General features: G+C 48.5%; 2 protein-coding genes across 4 annotated transcripts; one reads left to right on the plus strand and one right to left on the minus strand.

Annotated features, from left to right (window-relative positions):
- Positions 1-1,587: 1,587 nt before the first annotated feature.
- On the minus strand, positions 1,588-18,462 carry CIB3 (calcium and integrin binding family member 3). 3 transcript variants are annotated; one of them, XM_032314489.1, is made up of 7 exons: positions 18,345-18,462; positions 16,302-16,397; positions 6,878-6,912; positions 5,089-5,200; positions 3,990-4,137; positions 2,908-3,103; positions 1,588-1,713 (listed from the first exon to the last, which is right to left on the minus strand). In XM_032314489.1, exons 3-7 carry the CDS (start codon positions 6,880-6,882, stop codon positions 1,692-1,694), a joined length of 483 nt encoding a protein of 160 aa, XP_032170380.1. In that variant the 5' UTR covers positions 6,883-6,912; positions 16,302-16,397; positions 18,345-18,462; the 3' UTR covers positions 1,588-1,691. The 3 variants fall into 3 exon arrangements, with proteins under 3 accessions (XP_032170380.1, XP_032170389.1, XP_032170400.1); XM_032314498.1 differs by having other exon boundaries at positions 18,341-18,462; XM_032314509.1 differs by lacking the exons at positions 16,302-16,397; positions 18,345-18,462 and adding an exon at positions 7,130-7,180.
- On the plus strand, positions 18,446-23,943 carry FAM32A (family with sequence similarity 32 member A). Its single transcript, XM_032314523.1, has 4 exons — positions 18,446-18,570; positions 18,686-18,827; positions 22,459-22,512; positions 22,779-23,943. The coding sequence occupies exons 1-4, from the start codon at positions 18,497-18,499 to the stop codon at positions 22,845-22,847; spliced, it is 339 nt and encodes a 112-aa protein (XP_032170414.1). The 5' UTR covers positions 18,446-18,496; the 3' UTR covers positions 22,848-23,943.
- Positions 23,944-24,305: the final 362 nt, after the last annotated feature.

Below are 24,305 nucleotides of genomic sequence, written 5' to 3' on the forward strand. Positions count from 1 at the left end.
GTACATCCTCACCCATAAACAGAGCTGCTCACATCTTCCTCCCGGGGTTCTCGTGCAAATGAAGGAGGTGAGACTTGGAGAGGGCTTGGCACACGGTACACACTTCCAACATCAAAATCAGCTTTAGGAGAAGCATATGAGCCCCTTTAAAGAAGAAGACAGCCAGCCCCGGGGTCATGGTTAGCAGTGGGTTCTGGAGGAAATCCCAGGTCACAAGACTGTGTGACCTCTAGTGAGTTCCTACACCTCTCTGGGCTTGTTTTCTCATCTGGAAAATGGGGAGAGAAGCGATCCCTCTACCTCAGGATGAACCAAAAGGATGCACATAAAAACTGAGGCTTTGGCTCACAGTAGGTGCTTAGTAAGTGGAAGCTGTGGGGGGGGTGGGCAATGACACACAGTGGAAGGGTCTGGGAAGGGGCCTGGCAGCTCTTTTTGATTCCAGGAATGACCATCCCTCCCTGGAATTACTGGGGCTCTAAGTGAGCCCCCAGATGTGGTGGAGTGGGTGTGGGGCTTCTCAAATCCTCAAAGTGTAGATATTCTGGGATCTGCAAAGAGGTGGGCCTGGGCTCAAGGCTGGCTTTGCAGATGACATGTGAGGTGTGGCCTTGGGCTAATGAGTCCGTTTGCTCCGAATGAAGTGTGATTGCTTCTTAGTCAACCCTGCCGGGATGCCACAGGCAGCCAATGCAATGGCAGAGAGACGCGTGCTTTGTAAACTGTAAAGTACAGTGCCAGCCTCAGTGAATGACATTGCTGCCACCTCCCCCAGAGACCTCCTCTGGCTGTTCTAATGAATGAGCATGGAGTTAAAGCTTTGGTCCCTTTGAGAAGCTCAAGGATTGGGAGGAAAGGGGAGACTTAAGAGGTTGGAGGCAGGGTTCAGCCTTGGGAGGCCTGGGGGTGAGATCCCATGGGCGTGATCTCTACATCTGGTCTCTGCCCCCCAAAACTCACAGCCACCAGTGTGGAGAGCCATGCAGCAGGAGCTAGGAGTCACGTAGACAGATATGCCTGAGGAGGAAGGGCTGTGAATGTTTAACCCAAAGACTATGGGTGCGCTCATGGGTGACGCACAAACAATGCCTAGAGTCACAAGAAAGATATATGATTTACCAGGAGTCTTGGGAAAGGCACAAGATCTGTAGAACAATAGAGTCACGTAGGCGCTCACATGCTCACGGATAAGGTCATAGGTAGTATGTCTGATTGGTGCTTAGGTGTATCGTGTGATGTGGTGATTGGGCATCTCTAACTATTGTTAACTATAATAAGGGGCTAAAATTGAGGAGCGGGGTTCCCGAATCAAGATATGTAGAAGATTGTCAATAAAGAAGTTTGCCACTCAACCTCGTCTGCGGGTCGTTCTTGCGGGTCGAGAGCGACACACCAGTGCACCTCCAGCTCTCACGGTGGCCAGAGATCTAGAAGTCAGCCACTCCCTAGTATAAATGGGGAGATCAGGGTTCAGAGGGCACAGCGACACCCAGGGTCACGCAGTGAGGGCAGAGGTGAGAGCCCAGGCTTCCTCTCTCCCATCCGGCAGGTTTAAGGTGAAACATGTGTCCTCCAAGCAGATGTGACTCAATGATGTGTGTTTATTCCTGGAACCCAGGGAGATCGGATTCCATCATGGATTGAGGGGTCACCCCGTCCTCCTCTGACCTGGCTTCTCCTCCATGGTGCGCTCAGATGCGGATGTGGAAGGTGCTGGGTGCAAAAAGATGGAGAGTCAGTCATCAGGCAGAGAAGGTGGTCCTCCTTTGTCACCCCTCCCATCCCCAAACTCTCCCGTAGGGACTCCCTGAGGCCAGGAACCACAGCAGGAGATGGATCCCCTCAAGAACCCCAGGCTGCGGCCCCCCTCGGCCCCCACAGGGGTGGAAAGCACACCTCTGTGGACGGGAGTTGACATCCTGACTCCGCCGCAGACTTGCTGTGGGACTCTGAGTGAGTGGCCAGCCACCCTTGGGCTTCAGTTTACTTCTCTGTAAAATGGGGATAATAGCCATCCCTCTGCTTGGGGCTATAATGAGGGCCAAGGGGGCAAATGCACAGGGCACTGCCACACAGAGATGCTGTCTTCTGTAGGACTCATTCAGTTGTCATTATTCCTGTCTCTGTCTGCTAAGAGACCAGCGGCGCTTCTCCAGGTGGTGGGGGTGCCCTCTGTGCATGTCAGGACACATAGTAATAGCCACGACTGCAACCCCAGCACACAGATATAGAGCATCTACTGTGTGCCAACCCTGCCATAAAGTCTTTCCATGTACTAACTCAGGGATCGACCAACTTGTCCCATAAAGAGCCAATCAGTTGGTATTTCCAGCTTCATGCAAGGAGTCAGCTGGGCCTTGTAGCTCGAAAGCAACCATGGCCAATCCAAGTACAGGCAGGCCTGGCCGTGTGCCAATAAACCACTGCTGGACACGGAAATTTGAATTTCATATCCATTTCACGAGTCACAGAGCACTATTAGTCTTTAATCTTTCCCCTGCCATTTAAGAAACATAAAAATCATTCTCTGCTCACGAGAGGTACAAAAACAGGTGGCTGGGCCACCCCCTGTATTAACTGGCTATCTGCCCTACGATGGGGGCTCTGATTCTCTCCAGGACTGCCCAGTACAGTTGTACACTCTGTTCACTGCCAAATGTTCAGGCAAGTGAGCACTGAAGACCAGCCATGTTGCATTCACCCAAAGAGCTGCATCCACCCACAGGGCATTACCCACAGGGTCCCCAATTATCCCCATTTTAAAGATGCAGGGACTGAGGCCAGGAAGGCTGGGAAAGTTCTCCAAGGTCACAAATGAATGAACAGAGGAACTTTCACAAATGGAGTCTGTGAACTAGTTCTGTAGGAGCCCCTCTCAGACATGCAAAGTGGCAAGGAGTGTCACACCTGAGGAAGTCGGGTGCCCGCAGGATCATGTTCTGGAAGTCTTCCAAGGACAGCCGCCCATCGTGGTCACCATCGGCCTCATCCAGCACCTTCTCACACACCAGGCTCACCTCCTCAGCACTCAGCTCCCCCCGCGTCAGCTTGGTCACTGTCTGCTCCAGGTCCCACGCACAGATGTAGCCATCATTGTTAAAGTCTGTGCAGTGGGATGGAGGGGATATGGAGTGGGGGCACAGCTGGGCACAGGCAGGTTGGGCCTCTTGACCCCACGTTACAGAGGAGCAAACTGAGGCACTGGAGAGAACCCAAGACCCTGCGATAATAGGTGGGTCTTGCTTTGGAATTGAGCAGAGTCCTGGTGGGAGGTCATTCATTCACTCTCCCAAGTATTTATTGAGCCCTACGATGTGCCAGGCATATGTGACTCTTTTTCATCTACTCACTCAATACGGATTTAGAGAGTGCCTATTATGTTCTAGGCACTGTGACAAAGTTCCGTTAATTCGACGGGTTTTTAGTGAGCACCTACTATGTCCTAGGCGCTGTGATAAATGTCCATTCATTCGGTCAGTCAACAAGTATTTATTGAGCACCTACTTTTTGCCAGACATAAGAGACCGATGGGGAAGAAAACAGACACTGTTGCTGCCCTTGGGTCTCATCAGAGAGAAATCCATAAGAAATGAACAGATTATGAACAGAAATTAAGCAGCACTGCTCCGTGCTAGAAGGGAACTAGGATGTGGGGTGGAGAGTGATTGAGGGTGGAACTGCTTTTGACCTAGACTTCAAGATGAGCAGGAGTCCAGGAAAAGGCGTTGGCAGGCAGAGGGAACAGCAGATGCAGAGGCCGGCAGGGAGAAGAGTTTGGAGTGCTGGAGTAAGAGGAAGGCCAGTGTGGCTGGAAAGGAGTAAGGGGGTGAGGGGAGCAAGTACCAAGTGTGCAGGACAGGGCCACGCAGGGCCTCGAAACCCCCGGGGAGACATCAGTGATGGCAGCGCAGCCCCTGGCCCCAGGCAGGGTCTCGTTCCCACTCCCCACCCCACTCCCACGCTCCCCCACCCCCATGCCCTGCACGCACCATAAATTTTAAAAGCATAATAGGCTTTGAGGTCGCGGGGAGCCATTTCGCTCATCACGGAAAACATGTCCAGGAAGTTGTCCAAGGTCATGTGCCCGTCCCCGTCCTCAGAGAACACCTGGGCAATCCTCTGGCGGAACGGGTTGTCCTGGAGGCAGGAAGCAGAGAGGCCATCCCTGACCCTGGACTCCGGGCTCCCTATGGAAACGCTCTCAGCACCCGCCTTCCTGAAACCTTCAAGTACCCCCCACCTTCAAACTTCCTCCCGCCCGTGGCCTTCAGGCAACTCCTTGCTCTGGACCTGTGGCCTTGACCTCACTTGTGGCTCCAGATGGAACCACGTGACCTGGTTGAGGCCAATCAGACAGCGCTACCGTTGGCAACTATGATTGGTTCTGGGTTAGGTAGCGTGACTCAAACTGGCCAACCAGAGGCTGCCCTGGAAGATGCAGCTGGAGGGACCTGGTTTCCGGTGGTTGCAGAGCTGGCAGGAGGGATCTGGGACCACCGGGGCTTCCCTTCTCCACCTCGGGCAGACAGGCTGCCTGAGACTAAAGCCCCTTCCTGGGGGAAGCTGAGAGATGGAGGGACACTCCTGAGCACACCCTCAGAAACCCGGGTTCCAGCCGGACCTGGTGATAGCTCTGCCGCCTGGAGTTTCTCCTCCTGTGTTCCAATACATTTTGTCCCTCTCCAATGAGGTCTCTGTCCCTTGTGATAAAATCATCTCTGCTCAGTCCCTCACCCCACAAATCCCCTTTGCCAACACAAACTATGTGACAAACATCCAGCTGAGAAGGACCTGCCTTTTTAGCGGCTCTTGCTATGAAAAGCAGAACTCACGTTCCCTGACTACTTGCCATGCCATAGACCCCATGCCAAGCCTTTCATCAGCATTATCTCATCCCATCGTTCCAACGACCCCCCCCCCCCGGTCTGAATCCTGTCTCTGTCACATCCTAGCTGTGTGACCATGACCAAGTTTCTTAACCTCTCTGAACCTCACTTCTTACATCTGTAAAATGCATCCACTTCATAGGAATGCCACAGCAGGTATCCTTACTATTTTTTCTCTGCCTGCCCAATGGCCCGCAGATACCTTCAGCTCGGGCATGCTGCCGATGAGCTCGTAGGGCACCTTCACATCAGGGCTGCTGGTATAGTCGAGGGGAACAAGCTGGGGAGCCAGGTCCTGGTAGCGATAGAAGAGCCTGGTGTGGGGAGGGAAACACCGGGCAGGGCTGGGAGATGGCATGGGGAGGACTTGTCCCCTTTCTCTCATTCTTGCCACTGCTCACTCCACACAGGAGGACTGAAGGATCATGGGTCTCCAAGAGTCATCTTCTCTGGGCCCAATCCTCAAGCACACAGAGCCAAACACAGGCACATCTACCCCCTGGGGACAGGGCCATAGTGGAGAGGGCCCCAGAGCCAGGGGAAACTCAGTGGAGACATTGACACTGGGCTTTGAAGAATGAGTAGAAGCTGACCAGGCAGGTGGGGATGGTGAAAGGGAGTGTGCTTAAGGTGAGATCGTTTCACATCAAAATTCAGAGAGTCCGAGTGAATCTCTGAATCTCTGAGTATCATCACATTGTTGGCCGCTGGCTCTAGAGACCCCCCCCCATTCTCACATTTTCCTTCTCTCACCCCATAATGCAAGCATTCCTTAACTGGGCCAGAGCAGAGACAAAAGGCCAATATTCGGGCTTTTTTAATGCATGCAAGACATTTTGCAAAATACCAAATACCACTGACACCAGCTAGATGGTGAGGCCAGCTCTCCACTCCAGTGTGCTCCCCTGCTGTCACCCTGTCTTCACTGGGGGCATGAAAAGCAGCAGCCTTGATGAGACTATCTTTGGTGAGTCAGAGGTCCCCAAGCTGCTAAGGGTTGATTCCAAGGGAGATGGGAACACCTGGGTCATATGATGGCTAGGAACTCGAGGAGGAGGTATCTGGAATTTCAGTCCTGACCACCCAGGTCCCTGTCTGGGCCCCCTCAGGGAACAGTGTGGGTCTGGGCTTCTGCATAGCCGTGAGCATTTTCCTCTTCCCCTCTGAGCTTGAGTTATTCTGCTGATAAACAAGAAGCTTGGGCAGACGAAATGTCAGCCCTCTAACTCCTTGGAGCTCTGCCCATCTGCAAAGCTGGGGTCAGCCTCCCCTGTCCAAGCCTCAGTTTCCCCATCAGTAATCTGATCATGATGGCCAGGGTGACCCTATGAGCTGTCCTCACCCAGACAATGGGGCTCACTGGTGAAAGGTGTGCCCATCAATAATGGATATTCCATGCCCACACAATTCGGGCCTTGGCCCCTATCACTCTGTATCTGAACCCCGGCCGGCTTGGGTTTCATAGCTCCGAGTTCATGGGTCGGGGCCTCTGGACAATGGCTGCGTGGGCACTGAGCAGTAACATGGGATACCCATCTATGCCTCTCTAGTGCATGCCAGCAACCTGCAGCGGCCACAGACTGCCTACCCGCACCCTTACCTGGATGCTACCCCCACAACCCAGAGCTGATTCTAGCCTCTGCCCCCAGGTGCCCAGCCTTCAGTCCCAGCCTCCTCACACTGGCCGCGGGAGGGGGGATCTTTCTAACATGCTGATTCCCACCCCCCCACACCCCTGCTCACATACTCTCCATGACTCCCCACAACCCTTGGGAGAAAGCCCAAGCTAATCAACCTAGAGACAGTGACGATGTGACAAGACGTGGCTTCTCAGCATCCCCATCTCGGCCTCCATCCACTGACCATGCCCGCAATCCCTCCCTTTGTGTTTTAACCACCATGGGGCACTCAGTCCTGGTCAATTGCAAACATCCTCCAGCGAAGGAGAGAAAGTTGTTTCCAGATCTTCCTCCCTTTCTCCCCAGACTGACCTCATGATTTCCTTTCTTGTGAAGAAGGTGCAATCCTGCAGAGAGAGAGATGTTGGCTTGGCCCAGAGCCTGCTTCAGAGGCCATCTTCCTCTCCCTCCCACTGCGCGGTCATTTCTGCCTGTTGTTGCACACAGAGCTGCACCAGGAATGCTTGTTGGCTGCACACCCAGGACGAATGATGCTGTCCCCACTTCTCAGGCCAGGAAGCCAAGGCTGCCAAACCTCCTGAGGGCCCAGCCCATCACCCCTACCTGATACACTTCCAGCTGCTCATGAGTGAAGACTGTCTGCTTGTTGCCCATGGTGACGACCACTGCCAGGACTCTGAGACAAGCTCCCAAAGACCCCAGTCTCCTCAGGACCACACAGGCTTCCAGGCAGCTGCACACCAGTGTCTGGGCAAATCTCCCTGCCCTGGCGTCACCTGCCCACCCGCCCCGTCACCCCCAGCCTGGTGAGATCAAGTTACAGCTGAGCTCTCTGGGCAACAGCCCGAGTACATTCATGGCCATCAGGACAAGATGGACTACAGGAGGTCCCAGAAGAGCAGACCACATCTGCCATGACTGGGTGAACTGGGGGTATGGGGCCCCTTCCAGAGACACGCAGGGTGATGGGGAGACAGCAAGCAGATCCCAGCTCAAATACCGCCTCTCCACCCACCAGCTTTGTGCCTTAGACACATCACCTGTAAGCCTCGTTTGTAAGCTGGAAGTTACATTAGTACCTAACTCATTGAGTCGTCCTGAAGATCTAACGAGACCATTAAAAATTTTTTTAACCATTTGGTTTAAGTCAATTTTAGGCACTGGGCAAACAAGCTAAAGAGGTCCCCAGATGTACATTGAAGGTGATGATGATGATTGACGATGTTATAGCTTAAGAAAAGTGATCCAAGGTGTAAGTTAGAGAACAGTCGGTTAAATAATATCAAACAGAATTCCTTATTGCAGGACTTTTTCAGAGCCGTTAGCATGCTAATGTTCACCATGAATCCTCAATGGATAGATACAAGGTAACAGCTACCAACCTTATTAAGACCCAGAATCCTTTTGGGCAGAACACCTGGGGGTCAAAAGTCCTCAACCTGGTGCTCCACGCTCTTCTTCCTTTGGGTCTCTCTTGTCCCTCCGCTTTCTTCTCCTGCTCAGCCTTTTCCACTGCCACCCCTCACCCTCCCTGAACTGCTCTGGGATCTTCCCCTTCCCTCATTCCCAGTCTCTCTGGCCTGGACGATCACATCATCAATTCTCATCCACCCCAGTGTGTGAGGCCATCTTGTAGAATGTGACTATGATTAGGCTTTAAAGACCCCCTGGGGATGATTTGAAAGAAAAAAAAAAACCCCTGACAATATCAAGTATTGGAGAGGATGTGGGACAACTGGAGCTCTTATTAATTGCTGGTGGTGTTGCAAAAAGTCCAGCCACTCTGGAAAATGGATTAGAACTTTCCTATAGGGGTGCCTGGGTGGCACAGTTAGTTAAGCCTCTGACTCTTGGTTTCAGCTCAGGTCATGATCTCAGGGTCATGAGATTGAGCCCCATGTCCAGCTACATGCTCAGCACGGAGTCTGTTGAGATTCTTTCTCCCTCTGAAGATCTTATTTTTTTACTTACTTATTTGAGAGAGAGGGAGAGCACGAGTTGGAGGAAGGGCAGAGAGAGGGAGATGCAGACTCCCCACTGAGCAGGGAGCCCAATGTGGTGCTCGATCCCTGGACCCCGGGATCACAACAAAAAAGACATAAAATAGCAAGTTGTTGGCCAGGATGTGGAGGTACTGGAATGCTCATACACTGCTGGCGGGAATGCAAAATGGTGCGGCTGCTTTGGAAAACAGTGTGGCAGTTCTTTAAGAAGTTAAACATACAGTTAACATATGACCCCAAAATGTTCACTCCGAGGTGGAGAGTATTGAAAATGTATGTGCCCATAAAGACTTGTATGTGAATGTTCATAGCAGCATTATTCAAAATAGCCCCAAAGTAGAAACAACTCAGATGTTTGTCGATGGATGAATGGATAAAGAAATTGTGGTTTGTGGGACACCTGGGTGGCTCAGTTCATTAAGTGTCTGCCTTTGGCTCAGGTCATGATCCCAGGGTCCTGGGATCCAGTCCCACACCCGGCTCCTGGCTCAGCAGAGAACTTGCTTCTCCCTCCCACTCTGCCCGCTGCTCTCCCTGCTTGTACTCTCCCTCTTTGTTAAATGAATAAATAAAACCTTAAAAAAATTTTCCTTAAAAAAAAAAAAAGAAATTGTGGTCCATTTATACAATGGAATACTATCCAGTCATATAAAAGAAATGAAGCACTGATGCTTGCCACAACGTGGATAAGCCTTGAGAATACCACACTGTGTGAAAGCAGTCGGACACAAAAGGCCACCTAGTGCATGACTCCATGTATATGAAATGTTCAGAAGTGCCAAGTCCACAGAGACAGCACATTTAGTGGTTGCTAAGGGGCTGGGGGAGGGAGAGGGAGACTGACTGTTCAGGGGGCTGGGGTTTCCTTCTGGAGTGACAAGAATGTTCTGGAACTAGATGGTGGTGACAGTTGCACAACTCTGTGAAGGGGATAAATCTCACTGAACTGCACACTCTAAAGGATGACTTGTAGGGTGGGTGAATTATATCTCTGTTTTTAAAAATATCTGTACGGGAAGAGCGATAGCGACTTTATGCATAATGACTAAAAACTGGAAGCAACGCAAATATTCTTCACCTGCGAAATGGTTAAACTGGGGTCCATACATGCAAGAGACGACGACTCAACCATAAAACAGAATTAACTACAGATACACACAAAATGAAAGAACCTCAGATGCATTAGGCTAACCGAAAGAAGCCAGACTCAAGAGGCTACCTACTGGACGATTCCATCAGGATGACATACTCAACAAGACAAAACTATAGGGACAGAAAACAGATCAATGGTTGCCAGGGGCTGCAGATGGAGGAAAAAGGGAAACTTAGGGGAGATGAAACTGTTCTATATTTTGATTGTAGTATTGGTTACATGGCTGTATTCGTTTATCAGAACTCATAGAACTGTACACCAAAAAGGGTGAGGTTTTTTTGCATGTAAAAACATTTTAAAAAATGAAAACAATAAGAAAATGAATTAGCAAACACCTCCTTACTCCCCAGTGCCTCATGGTTGAAGTCCAGATTCCTATGCCTCACCCTATCAGGGACTCCGTGATTTGGCTATGTGTCTCCCCACCCATAAACAATTAATTATTGAGCACCTAATGTGCGCCAGGCACTGTCCTAGGTCCTGACGATACAAAAGCAGTGTTCTCATGGAGCTATTGTGCCAGTGAGGAAGCAACCAAATAAACACATAATTAGTCAGGAATGTAAAGCCCCAGGAAGAAAAATAAAATGAGCAGGGATAGAGAGAGAAGAGGTTGGGCTAAATGGATTGGGAGAGGAAAGCCCCCCTGATGAAGCAATATTTGAGTAGTGACTGGAGGGAACTGAGGGAATCGTGAGTGAGAAGGGAGTCCCTGGCAGTGAGAAGAGCAAGTGCAAAGGTCCTGAGGCTGAAGTAAGTTTGACACAGTTGGAGGAGGGCAGGAGGGTGGTTCTGTGTTGGAGCTCACCAAGCACTAATTAAAATTACCAAGCTGCTCCTCCAGTTGGTCCGCCACCAGAGGCTGCCTCTCTGACACCCAGCTCCAATCATGGGATTTTTTTCTTTATTGCATTTCCAAGAAATAATTTTTCATGGCACAAATAAATTAATTTTATCTTTATATGGATAAATACCAGCTTATATTATGACAAATAATGGGCAACAATTTCCCCCTTGTAATATAGGATAAAGAATTTAGAATCATAATGACAATACGGCATTTCAAAAATCATCAGGGGAAAGCAAATCAAAACAACAGTGAGATATCACTATCAGGATGGCTATCACGAAAAGAACAAAAGCCGGTAAGTGTTGATAAGGATGTAGAGAAATGGCAACCCTGTGCAATGTGGGTTAGAATGCAAATTCCATAGCACCAGCCATGGAAACAGGTATGGAAGTGCCAAAAAATTAAAAATAGATCTCCCATAGGTGCCAGTATACATCCAGAAGAAACGAAATCAGGATCTCAGAAGAGGTATTAACATTCTTACGTTCACTGCAGCATTATTCACAATAGCCAAGATACGGAAACAACCTAAATGTCCATGGATGGAAGAAAGGATAAAGAAAATAGGGCGTATAGGTACGGGGTGGGGGGTGAGGGGTGGGGGGTGGGGGAAGGAAATTGTGCCATACGTAACAACACAGGTGATCTTTGAGTGCATTTGCTCAATGAAATAAGCCAGTCACAGAAAGACAAATACTAGTGGATTCCACTTACAGGAGGAGAAAGTAGAATGGTGGTTCACAAGGATGGGGGAAGGGAGAAAGTGGCACAGGCACAAAAGCAAGATTCATCAAGCAAGACGAATAAGTTCCAGAGGTCTACTGGGCATTATATCTATAGCCAACGATAATGCTTTGTACACTTAAAAACTTATGAAGAGGTTAGAGCTTACGTTGAGTACTCTTACTACAATAAAATATGATAAAAACAAAATGTAACCACCATAGGACCCAGCACTTGCCCTCTTGGGCAATCCCAGAGAAATGAAAACTTACATTCATATAAAAACCTGTAATGGATGTTTTATTCAAAACAGCCCCAAACAGGAAACAACCCATATATCTTTCAACAGATGAATGGTTAAACAAACTGGTTCATCCAAACCGCGGAACACCGTTCAGCAATAAAAGGGATACACCTGACAATTTGGATGGATCTCTGGGGAATTCTGTTGACTGTTGGGGGGCGAAGCCAATCCTTAAATGTTATGTAATGTGAGTTTCCACTTACATAGTGTTCTTTAAATGACAAAATTATAGGAATGAGAACAGCAGGCTGCCAGTGTGCAGGGATGGAGTGGGGGTAGGGGATGGGTGTAGATCAAGTGCCTCAAGAAGGGTCTTGGTGATAATGCACTGCTCTATATCTTGCCTATAATAATGCCGATATCCCAGTTGTGAAATTGCACTAGGGTTTGGTAAGATGTTACCATTGAGGGAAAATTGTGGTAAAGTACACATAACGTTTACCATTTTGACCATTTTTTTAAAAAAAATTCATTTGAGAGAGAGAGACAGAGACAGAGCACACAAGCAGGGGGAGCAGCAGGCTGAGGGAGAGGGAGAAGCAGATTCCTCGCCAAGCAGGGAGCCCAACGTGGGGCTCTATCCCCAGACCCTGGGATCATGACCTGAGCCAAAGGCAGATACTTAACCTTCTGAGCCACCCAGGTGCCCCCCATTTTGACCACTTTTTTTTAAAAAAAAGATTTTATTTATTTGACAGAGATCACTAGTAGGCAGAGAGGCAGGCGGGGGGGTGGGGGAAGCAGGCTCCCCACTGAGCGGAGAGCCTGATGTGGGGCTCAATCCCAGGACCCTGAGATCACGACCTGAGCCGAAGGCAGAGGCTTTAACCCTCTGAGCCACCCAGGCGCCCCCATTTGGACCACTTATAAGTGCACAGCTCAGTGGGATAGAATACATTCACACTGTTGGGCAGCTGTCACCATCTGTCCCCAGACCTCTTTTCATCTTGAAGAACTGAAACTGTGTCCTCATTAAACAGCTCTGCATTCTCCCCTCCCCCAGTTCCTGGAACTCACCATCCCACTTTCCGTTTCTGTGAATTTGCCTATTCTGGAAACCTCATGTAAATGGAGTCATATGGTATTTATCCTTTTGCGTCTGGCTTCTTTCACTCAGCATGTCTTCTGGGTTCAGCCACATTGTAGCATGTCAGAATTCCTTTCCCTTTAAAGACTAATATTCCATTGTATGGATAGATCACATTTTGTTTATTCATTCCTCTATCAATGGACTTTTGGTGTCTTTCCACCTTTTGATTGCTGTGATTAACGCTGTTATGAACATGGGTGTGCATATGCAGTCAATTCCTTCTTTCTGTGTCAGGATCCCACGTCACACTTGGGATCTTAGGCTCCTGATCGTCAGTCTGTTTTGTTTTATTTGGTTTTGATTTTTTAGTCTTTTTTTTCCCCCCCATGACCTTTATAATCCTGAAGATTACCAGTCAGGTACTATATAGAATGTCCCTCATTTTCATTTGGTATTTTCTCATGATTGGACTGAGTTTATGGGTTTTGGGGGGAAGACCTCGGAGGTGAGATGTACTCCTCATCACGTCATACCTGGGGTTACTTGATAGCTACATGGTGTCACCGACAATGTTGACCTTGATCTCTTGGTTATGGCAGCATTTGCCTGTTTTCCCATCCTTGGGAACTGCTTTGCCTTTCCATACACCATTCTTTGGAAACACTGCAGACTGTGTTAAAGAAATCCTCCCTATCAGGGTCCTCGATGGTACAGAGGGCAGTGCCACGTGATAAAGCACCAGTGTGGACACTTACAGTTGGACAGTGATTTCGATGATTTGTAACTGTGTCTGAAGACACGTAGAAAACCTTAGCTGATTTATTTTATTTTATTTGTATGTATATGCAAAAATAATATATAATAAAAATCTCTGTGTATTTAAATGTCATGACCTTTTTAAAAAAAGATTTTATTTATTTATTTGACAGAGGTCAAAAGTAGGCAGAGAGGCAGGCAGAAAGAGAGAGGGGAGCAGGCTCCCTGCTGAGCAGAGAGCCCGATGCAGGACTCGATCCCAGGACCCTGAGATCATGACCTGAGCCGAAGGCAGCAGCTTAACCCACTGAGCCACCCATGCGCCCCTAAATGTCATGACTCTTTAAGTGGATATAGAATAAAAAATTTTACAGGGTCCTGGGATCGAGCCCCACATCAGGCTCTCTGCTGAGCGGGAAACCTTCTTCTCCCTCTCTCTCTGCCTGCTTGTGATCTCTCGCTCTCTCTCTCTCTCTGTCAAATAAATAAAATCTTCAAAAAATAAATAAATAAAAATAAATAAATAATTTCAAGTGAGCAAAAGCACAGGAATTTAGCACAAATCTCCTCTTAGAACACTAATTATCAATAGGGGCAATATTGCTCCTAAGATGGTGAAAATTGGCTCTGGGAGGAGGGGACACAAAACCCCTAGATGTTTCAATGGTTTGTGGCTCTCCAGATCTCAATCTTTTTTTTTTTTTAAAGATTTCATTTATTTATTTGACAGACAAAGATCACAAGTAGTCAGAGAAGCAGGCAGAGACAGAGGAGGAAGCAGGCTGCCTGCTGAGCATGACCTGAGCAGAAGGCAGAGGCTTTAACCCACTGAGCCACCCAGGCGTCCCTAAAGCTCAATCTTTGACGAAAACCTCATCAGTGATACTGAACTTCTCTCCTTAAACTAAATTGAATTGAGCTCTCTTTAGAGGCTGTTCTCTTTAGGGGATGATAATGGGGCGGGGGGAAAGGTTGAGAAATGCTGTCACAGAGGTTTATAAAATAGTGACTCATCTTACAATGCATGGCCTCACACTGGTGACAAAAGCCAGGCTGGAACAATCAGCATAGGTTGGATTACAGTTTGTGCCTCAGTTTCCCTACGTGTAAAATCAGGATGGTTTGTGTAACAGGGTGGCTTTGGGAGTAAATTAGATGATCCTTGGAAATCCAAGGGAAGTTTTAGCTGTTGTTAGCAGCAGCAGAAGCCCCATTTTATAGAAGAGGAAAGAGAAGGTCAGAGAAATCAAGCCACTTGCTACAGGGCTCACAGCCTTGGAAGTGCCGGAGAGGAGCGTCAGACTTGCTAGGCTGGCTGGGGGAGAACAGATTTTCCCAGCTGAGTCTGTCCTATTCCTCCCTGAGGTGCGGATTCTGTCAAGGATCACCCCACCTGCAAACCCAGACCCACGGGCAATACCAGGAAACCCATTCTCTCTGGACGCTCTCTTCCAATTCTTGAATACCAAGGGTTGAGTGTATGGCTGGAGAATTGGGCAGTCGCTTGCTGCCCCCTGCAGGTAGAACTGAAAATGTCAGTCCCGAGCCCTCCTTTGGCCTAACGCCGGGAGGCTTTGCTTCTCCCTCCTTCTCATTCCCTCAAAAGTCTTTGGCACAATTTGGGCAATAGCAGTCTACATTAAAATGCACAAATGTACGTAATCTTGGAATAGGTAGTACAGTAGTATATAATACTACGGATTCAGGCCATTGCAAAAGTGAGCTGAGATTGTGGGCAAGTCGATGAGCGTTGGTTAGGGAGGGCCTCACTCAGCCTCAGAACACCCAGCCATTGGAGGAAGGTGAGTGGAGGTAACTGGGGCCTTGTAAAGAGCTTCAAGACATTTTGATAACGTTGGAGCCTACACTGCGCTCCGGTGTCGGCGTGGAGTCCCCTTGGGGGGCGGGGGGGGGCTCTCTCTCCCTATGCCCCTCCCCGCACTCACACGCTAGCTCACTCTCTCTAAAATAAATTTTAAAAATCTTTAGGAAAAAAAAAGACAGTTTGCTAAATGAAAAACTGAGGACGTAAATAAAAGAACATTGCACAGATATACAGATGTTGGCATATACACTTTCGTGCCAAAAAATATTAAAAATGAAATTGCGAATCATTTTGAAAAGAGGTAGGAAGAGATGTTTCTACTTTCTTTTTCTTTTTCCTTTTAGCCTTTTCCATACTGTGTGCTTTTCTTGAATGGAACGTATGCGTGTGTATATATATATTTTTAATGTCAGCAGAGGATTATGGAAGATTTGGAGTCTTCTCTGTTTCCCTTAGTATTAGCTCAACATACAAAAGCAAATCACAACATTCTGATAGGTAGAAGACCTAAAATTCCGTTTTAAAAATTTATTTATTTAAGAGAGAGATAGGACTGGGCAGAGGGAGAGAGAAAATCCCAAGCAGACTCCATGCTCATTGCAAAGCCTGACTCCAGGCTCAATCCCATGACCCTGTCAGGCAGATTACCTCCCTAGTGCTGATCAGAGAATTCCTGATTGACTGGTTTAAGATTTCATTTCTGAAGAGCCAAAACTGTAATGAAGTCAAGTCTGTGTTTGGCAATGTGGTGATTAGCATAAGGCATTTGGGGCCCATTGCCTTATTTTTTTTATTTTTAAAAGATTTTTAATTAATTTATTTATTTGAAGAGAGAGAGAGAGAGAGATCACAAGTAGGCAGAGAGGCAGACAGAGACAGAGAGGAGGAAGCAGTCTCCCTCTGAGCAGAGAGCCCAATGTGGGGCTCGATACCAGGACTCTGGGATCATGACCTGAACTGAAGGCAGAGGCTTTAACCTACTGAAACCACCCAGGTGCCCCACCTTATTTATTTTTTTAGTGTGTGTTAGTCCCAGCTAAGGAAAAGGAGAGACTACTCTTTCCAGATCAAGTTCCAGACCATCCACATATTGAATTGAGAACCATGTACTACTTAAAGTGACAATAGTACCGTATATCACGTAAACAATGAGAGAAAAGCTGGAAGGCCTGACAGCATTTTCATCCAGGGCCAGAGGAAGATGATCCACGCTGAGAAATATAATGCCTAAAAGGAAAGAAGGAAAGAAAAATAGGAATGTTTCGGTTATGACAATAGCTCTGCTTATTCAATAAGCAAATTACTTATGCTATCAGGGAATGAAAAACCCCAACTCATTGGAGCCCCAAGTGTTATGGCTCTGCTGGATCAGGGTTTTCAGTACATCCTATGCAGCTATTTTCTCTATCAAACCCTCAAAACAGAGTGGCTGAGACTCAACATTTTAAAAAACATTTTATTTATTTATTTAGCAGAGAGAGGGAGAGAGACAGTGAGAGAGGGAACACAAGCAAGGGGAGTGGGAGAGGGAGATGCAGGCTTCCTGCTGAGCAGGGAGCCCGATGCGGAACTCGATCCCAGGACCCTGGGATCATAACCTGAGTTGAAGGCAGATGCTTAACGACTGAGCCACCCAGATGCCCCAAGACTCAACATTTTATAAAGAGAAAAACCAAACCTTGCTACTATTCTACTTAAGGTAACGAAGGCATCAGAAGTGAGCCCAAGAGAAATGAAACTTAGGTCCATACAAAGACTTATAGACTGATGTTCACAGCAGCTCCATTCATTAGGGCTCCAAACTGGAAGAAACCCAAGTGCCCACGTACAGATAAGTGGATTTTTAAAAAATTTAGTATATGTATACCGTGAAATAACACTCAGCAATACAAATGGAGTACTTTTATAACAAACTAGAGTGGAGCACCTGAGTGGCTCAGTTGGTTAACTGGCTGCCTTGGGCAGCACTAGACCCCACATCTCTCTCTCTCTCTCTCTCTCAATAGCATGCTCTTTCTCAAATTAAAAAAAAAAATCTTTAAAAAAAGGAAGAATTTCAAACACATTATGCTCATTGAAAGAACTCTAGCTCAAGAGCTTGTATATAATTCCATGCATATAGTATAATTCCATATATACGAAACTTTTACAAAAAACAAATCTAATCTACAGTGAGAGAGAACAGGTTCAGAGATGCCTGCGGAGAACGGTGGGGTGGGGGCGGGTGGTTAACTGGGAAAGAGAACAAGGGACTTTGTGGTGATGGGATGTTCTGTGTTTTGAATGCAGAGGTCATTACATAGGTGTGTAAACATGACAACATTCATCAAAACATACAATTAAAATTTTAATTGTAAAAAAGTAAAAAAGGATTTTACTGTTTATAAATTATAAATTTAAAAAAACATTTTACTGTTTATAAATTATACCTCAATAGTATATATTTAAATTTTTTTTCAAATATGATTTACATGTACTTCGCATAATACCATCATTCACCAAGACCGGAAAAAACTAGTTAAGTACTGATTAGGTTCACAAAATTAGGTTATCTATTAAACTCTCAGGGGTGCCTGGCAGGCTCAGTCAGCAGAACAGGACACTTGATCTTGAGGTTGTGAGCTCAAGCCCCAGCGTGGGGGTAAAGATTACTTAAGAATAAAACCTTAAAAACAAAACAACTCTCAAAATACAGCAGTAAAAGAGAACGGAACATCCCTGTGCACACAAAACACTCAAGAGAACACTGCAGTTTTAGGAACTGGGGATTCTGGGGCACCTGGGTGGCTCAACTGGTTGCACATCCCACTCCCTCGATTTCAGCTCAGGTCAAGATCCTGAGGTCTTGAGATCAAGCCCCACGTTGGGCTCCCCGCTAAGTGTGAGGTCAGCTTTAGAGTCTCTCTCCCTCTGCCACTTCCCCCACTAGCCATTAGCGTGGGCTCTCACTCTCAAATAAATAAATATATATTTTTAAAAAGGATGAGGAATGAGGAGGAGGAGGGGAAGAAGAAGAAGAAAGGAGGAGGAGGAAATGAGGAGCCCCTCAAAGGAGCTTCTTGGATGGAGGGGGCCCAAAGCTGGGCAAACCGAATGAGTGCACCCAGCCGCAAGCGTGGCAGGACACTGCCTGCGAAGGATGAGGTCCACTCACACCCTCCAGGCCCCACCTACAACCAGAAAGTGTGGTCCAGCTCCGGATGCCAAGAGCGCAGGCGCGCCTCCCAGCTCAACCAATCAAGAGGAAGTGAGGCGGGCGTTCGGACGTAAAGGGCGTACGCAAACAGGAAGTGTGGCAGTTTACCTACAGAACGACGAGCGGCATCATGGCGGCCTACGAGCAAGTTCAAAAGGGGCCCCTGAAACTAAAAGGCGTTGCAGAGCTTGGCGTCACCAAGCGGTGAGGCCCCGAGAGCCCCTCAGAAGTTTGTCTTCTGTCCCCTTAAGCCTCTTCTAGAGTCCCCAAGCTCTTTCTCCCTGATGCGCCCTCACCTCTCCCGCTTCTCCCCTCCCAGAAAGAAGAAAAAGAAGGACAAAGACAAGGCGAAACTCCTGGAAGCGATGGGAACGAGCAAAAAGAATGAGGAGGAGAAGAGGCGCGGTCTGGACAAACGAACCCCGGCCCAGGCGGCCTTCGAGAAGATGCAAGAGAAGCGGGTAAGGCCGGTGGGGAAGCTGGAGATGCTCCGCGCGGCAGGTCTGGGTCTCCGGAGGTGGATGGAGAGGCAGGGCCAGACGACTCGAAATTGGGGTCAGCCCGGGGTCTCTCGGAGGAGTGTGAGCGGTCAGAGCGACCTGGATTCCGAGAAGATGGTATCCACGGTTGGGGCAGTTCCGAGGACAGGAAGAGCCTCTGGTCAGAGTGGACGGCAGAGAAGAAAGCTAGAGCTGGCATTGAAAGGCCAGAGCTGGGGGCTGGCTTTGGATTCCAGCGCAGTTGCTCATTTGCCCAGTGACAGGGCTAATGACTCCTCTTCTTTCTGCCTCAGTTTATTTGTCTGTAAGGATCAGGATAGTGCTTTCTCCTAAAAGGGATGGGAACTTTAGATAAAGTCATCCAGATAAAGCATTTGGCACTCAGTCTGGCAAAGTCAGTCAGTGCTCCGTTGATGGTAGCTGTTGATATTAACTGGTGATGCTCCTGGCTATAAGTTTCCACAAAGTCTGTTTCCATGAGGACTTTGTTTGGCAGATTCAAATAGGTTGTGATTGTAACCTACATCTGCTCCCATGAAGACGTTTGGCAGTGGTTGAGGTCATTTATGTTTGTTAAAACTTCAGGGTGTGCTGATGGCGGGGGGAAGTAGTGCTACCGGCATCTAGTGGGATGAGGCCCGGGATCCTGCTCAACATCCTACAGTAATCAAGACAGCATCCCCCACAGCAAAAATGATCTGGCCCCAGATGTCAAGTGTCCAGGCTGAGAAACCCTAACACTGATCTGGGTGATTTTGTCCAGTAACATCATAAAGAGTTAACTCATCACTCTCAGGCTTAGTTGAGTCATTTTTTTAAAAATGGGAGTGGTGAGACTCACTGGCTTTGACGAGACCGACCTGGGTTCCATTCAGTCTCTACTGTTTCTTGGTGGTAGTATAACTCTGGGCAGGTTGGTTAACCTCCCACACCTCATTTTCTTCACCTGTAAAATGGGGGTGAAGTCCTTACCTAACAGGTTTGTGGTGAGAATTTAACAAGTGAATGCACTTAAGTTCCGCCCCTGAGGTTACAGTCCCAGGCTGGGCTGGGATGTTACTCCGGGAGTGAAAGCACGGTGGGGGAGAGTCACCATCAGGTGACTAGTAGCGGAATAGAACAGTAATAGTGGAAGCAATGGGAAGTATCAGGTTTGGGATTGATTTTGGAGCAAGAACAGCAGAATTAGGTGATGGACTGGGTGTGGACTGGGACATGAGGAATGAACAAGATTTTTGGTGGGATATACTGGGTAAATGAAGGTGCTATTTACTACAGTAGGAAGGACAGCAGGTAGAGCAGGCTTCTAAAGTGGGGAATCAAGACCTTGGTTTTAGAGAACACTTGAATGTTGAATGGCTGTTAGACATTCAAATGAAGGACTCTTGTGAACAGTTTGAGATCTGAATCTCCAGTTTGGAGGAGAGGTCTAGGCCTCTCTGGACTTTACAAACGTTCTGGATTGCCATTGGACTGGGTGAGATCCTCTGAGGAGGCACAGGGACAGAGATGAGGTCTAGAATCTGAAATTGCAAAGGATCACAGGAAGGAGGAAAACCAGGAGAGTGTGTCCTTAGCTGAGTGGAGAAAGTATGGGTGCCTGGGTGGATCAGTGGGTTAAAACCTCTACCTTAAGCTCAGGTCATGATCCCAGGGTCCTGGGATCGGGCCCTGAGTTGGGCTGTCTGCTCAGCCGGGAGCTTTCTTCCCCCTCTCTCTCTGCCTGCCTCTCTGCCTACTTGTGATCTCTGTCTGTCAAATAGATAAATAAAATCTTTAAAAAAAAAAAAAAAGGGAAGGAGGAAGTGATCAACAGTATCAAGCTGCCGAGGGTCTTGTGGGGCGAGTACAGAGAGCCCTTAGTTGGAATGAGAAGGAAGAATGGCTGATTAGAGGGGATTGTGGGGTGGGTGGGGAAAGGCAGAGGTGGAGACAAGACCCAGAAATAACTCTTGGGAGATCTGTCAAGAGGAACAGAAATGAATCTGTAGCTAGAGGGTGGTGGAAGGTCAAGGGGAGGTTTTTTGTTGCTGGCACTGAAAACTGGAAGTTCTGCAGTTGGTTTTGTTTTGACCCAGGAGAGAGATGGGGGAAAGTGTGGGCAAAGGTAGCTGGGATTGGGAAATGTGGATTCCTTTGTAGAAGGGTGTTTGATTGAGCGTAGTGAGCTTGAAGGCTGGACAGTTCTTGGAAGAAGGGCCCATGGGGCAGGGCCCCAGCCTGAAGGGATAGGGCTTGGCATCTCCAGTCTCATCACCCACTGCACAGGCTGGTCCTCATTTTCTGTATCTGTGAAGTGGGATACCCTGTGAACTTGGTACATAAAGTGGGGAGAGGGAAGGCAGAGCCCTACTGAGTGCCTGGCATTGGTGACAACTGGTCAGGTCAGTGTGGCCTCTTATAAGGATGCACAGGCCTCACAGGGGCTCACAGCAGCAGGAAGAGAGGCAGGGATGGGAAAGCAGGTCAGCCAGGTGAGAGCCAACTGGATGCAGAGGAAGATGGGGTAGCAAATGAGATGGGGGGCGAAGGAGCAGCCAGGTGGTGGCTGACATGGTCTTCTGTGGGTTGGCTCGGCTTACCTGAAGAGTTCTCCGGCTTGCCTCGCTTGGAATCTGTGCAGTTAGATGGCAGCTGAGGTCGGAGCCCCAACTGGGCTGAAATGTCCAAGATAGTGTCGCCATCACGCCTGATGCCTTGTTGCTCCTCCCATGGCCTCTCTTCCCACGTGTCATCTTATACTCCAGGTTCTTTCTCTCCAGTAAGGTCATCAGAATTCCTGCATGGTGGCTGGCTTCCAAGAACACACAAAGGCTGCTGGGTCTTACATCTTTGGCCCAGCACTGGCACTGCATTTTTTTAAGTAAACTGAGTCACAGGGCCATCCCAGAGTCATTGTGGCAGAGAACTGCACTAGGGCACCAATACCAGGCAGCATGGGTCACAGGGGGGCATCAAAGTTGGCCATAGTCACTCAGTCAGTAAACATAGAGCCAAGTGCAGCCCCAGGTTTGTCGGGCTCTGTGTCCCGTGCTCTTAGCTCTTACGAGGTCCCATCCAGTTTTGGGAATGGTGTGGGGCAGGTCATGGTGGTACAAGATACACATTCCACAGTCACACTCATCGGGGCGATCTGGATCTTGGAGCCCTCGTGGCACTGTGTCACCAGCACCTACTTCCTTGAGCTCCTACCAGGTGTTGGGCCTTTCACCTTCCTCATTTTTCATCCTTCTTCAAACCCCATCTGAAACTTTCTTTTTCTGCAAAATGGGAATGCAGTCAGTTGCCCGGCGATGCAGGAAACACACATATACAGTTCCCAGCAGAGCCTGCTAAGGTCAGTGCTAGTACATTCCTTGCCACTCTGACTGAAGGGCAGTCGACCAGGGTTCCTGGTGGGACATATTGGGGGCTGGGCATCCCTGTTGGACCAGCCTGAGTAGAGTTAAGGGAGGGACAGGATGTACCTCCTGAGACCTCCAGCTGTGCTAGGTGTGAGAGCCAAGCTGGTAGGGGCTTCCGTCTTCCACCCCATGCTGGCCTGGGCTGTGTCAAGTGTGTGAACTCACCTCCATTTCTCTCCTCTCTTCAGCAAATGGAAAGGATCCTAAAGAAAGCATCCAAAACCCACAAGCAGAGAGTGGAGGTAAGTTACATGTCCAGTGGGGAAGACCAGGCTATGTAGCCTGGCAGAGGGAGCCACTGGAGTGTTGGGGTGGGGGTATCCAGCAGAAACGACACCTCCCAGGGTCATTTAAGGATGAGCCCAGGGTTCAGGGCCAGGTGGCTTTGAGAGGAGGGCGCTCACAGAGGAGAGGCAGGATGTGGACAAGTGGGAGTGGGCAGTGCCACATGGCAGTAGTGCCCTGTCTGAGGCTATACTGATGTGGGTTTTCTTCTCGGCTTTCCCAGGATTTCAACAGACACCTGGACACCCTCACAGAGCACTATGACATTCCCAAAGTCAGCTGGACGAAGTAGCCTCCCCACCCAGGGTATGGAGTGGCATCAAGGGGAAGTGGAAGGCAAAATTGAGGTTATGTTTGGTGCCTTTGGTCTTTTCTAGAAACATACTTTTACACACACTCTTGTGTCTTCTGCTGAGACAAGTGCTTTCCAAAGCAGTATGCCCTCTTTCTGGAACATGATTAAAGTAATAAGACTGTCCTTTTACTCTATTTTGGTTTGTCAGTAGCACAAACGATAAACCTTTTTAGTTTGGACTGGAAATTTTTGCAAGTTTACCCAGAGATTAAGGTTATTTCTGTGTGTCACAGAAAAGTGTCTTTACCTCCCAAGTTGCATCTAACTCTGACAGTCAGCCAGCTCAGCTCTCTTTCCCCGGATGAAACAGACTCCAGAAGATGAGGAGCTAATGCCCCCACGGGGCCCTGTGTGAGCTGTCCTCCCAAGCTTCCTCTAGCTTGGGGCTTAGGCTGTTCCTTCCAGAGCCTAAGGAAGCCGCTTGAACCTTCATGGCCTTCAGAATGCCTCCCCAGCCACGTGGTTTGTGAGACAATGTAGTTTGGGAAGCGGAACGACTGTCTAAGGCAAGAATGGGATGCATGCCTTGTCCCTATCTGAGCCTGTGGCTGGCATGCAGCCTCTTCCCCTGGTGTCTCTGTTCCAGACATGTCTAGAGGGTGTTGCCAGGGCAGACATCACTAATCAAGCATGGCATCCCTTTGTAATAGAACCCTGACACAACCTGCCATACTACCCTTGACCCTGGGCTCTAAGCATCCCCTGGGTTTGTTCAGAGTTGGCACATGACATGTAGCCCGCTTGGCCTTTCTGGCCTAAGGACACCTCAGGGGTGACAGGACCTGTGCTGGGCAGAGCCCCAGCACAGACAGTGCAGTCAAAGGAGAGGACCCAGATCCTGGTGCTGGAGAGCCATGATCTCTGAGGACCTACTGGTACCCTACTTGCTGAGGATCAAACTGCATATACTATTGGGAGGAAGACTCTGTTGACCTAGGTAGTGACAGAACAGCAAAGTCAAAAGAGAAAAACCAAGTGTTGTGTTTGAGGCTGTCACCTATGAATGGAATAAAGCAAAAAAATAGTTATTAAACAGAAATCTGAGTGTCTTAATTAAAAGTGGTTTGATTATTACTAGAAACACTGCTTTTTGGGTTATTGCACCTGTAGAATGTGGATGCTACAAAGTGACCATTCATCCTCAACTTGGAAGAAATTAGGTGACATATTTTTCCACCTGTGGCTTGCAGCCCACCTGAGAGTCCACTCATTAGTAGTGGCTCTTTGGGGCAGGTTCCCCCTCTGCCTAGCAGAAAGGCACTTGGAGGGCTTTTTCATCCACAAGCCAGCAGCTGGGGTTTATGAGCATGTTGGGATGCTGTGAAAAGCCATCGTCAGTACGCTGGAAGACAGATCCTCCACTTCTCTGCCTACCTAATCAAAGCTGAAGGACTT

The sequence above is a fragment of the Mustela erminea genome, chromosome 1 (assembly GCF_009829155.1).
Source record: "Mustela erminea isolate mMusErm1 chromosome 1, mMusErm1.Pri, whole genome shotgun sequence".
Lineage (NCBI taxonomy): Eukaryota > Metazoa > Chordata > Mammalia > Carnivora > Mustelidae > Mustela > Mustela erminea.

Excerpts from the sequence above, each read along its gene's own strand:
- CIB3 (XM_032314509.1), bottom strand. The coding sequence starts at position 7,180 with ATGGGCAACAAGCAGACAGTCTTCACTCATGAGCAGCTGGAAGTGTAT. Across the intron at positions 5,201-6,877 it reads ACAAGAAAGGAAATCATGAG|GCTCTTCTATCGCTACCAGG; the intron begins GTCAGTCTGGGG and ends TCCCCACACCAG. Across the intron at positions 1,714-2,907 it reads CGGGCACCCGACTTCCTCAG|CACCTTCCACATCCGCATCT; the intron begins GTGTGACACTCC and ends TTTTGCACCCAG.
- FAM32A (XM_032314523.1), top strand. The coding sequence starts at position 18,497 with ATGGCGGCCTACGAGCAAGTTCAAAAGGGGCCCCTGAAACTAAAAGGC. Across the intron at positions 18,828-22,458 it reads AGAAGATGCAAGAGAAGCGG|CAAATGGAAAGGATCCTAAA; the intron begins GTAAGGCCGGTG and ends TCCTCTCTTCAG. Across the intron at positions 22,513-22,778 it reads CCCACAAGCAGAGAGTGGAG|GATTTCAACAGACACCTGGA; the intron begins GTAAGTTACATG and ends CGGCTTTCCCAG.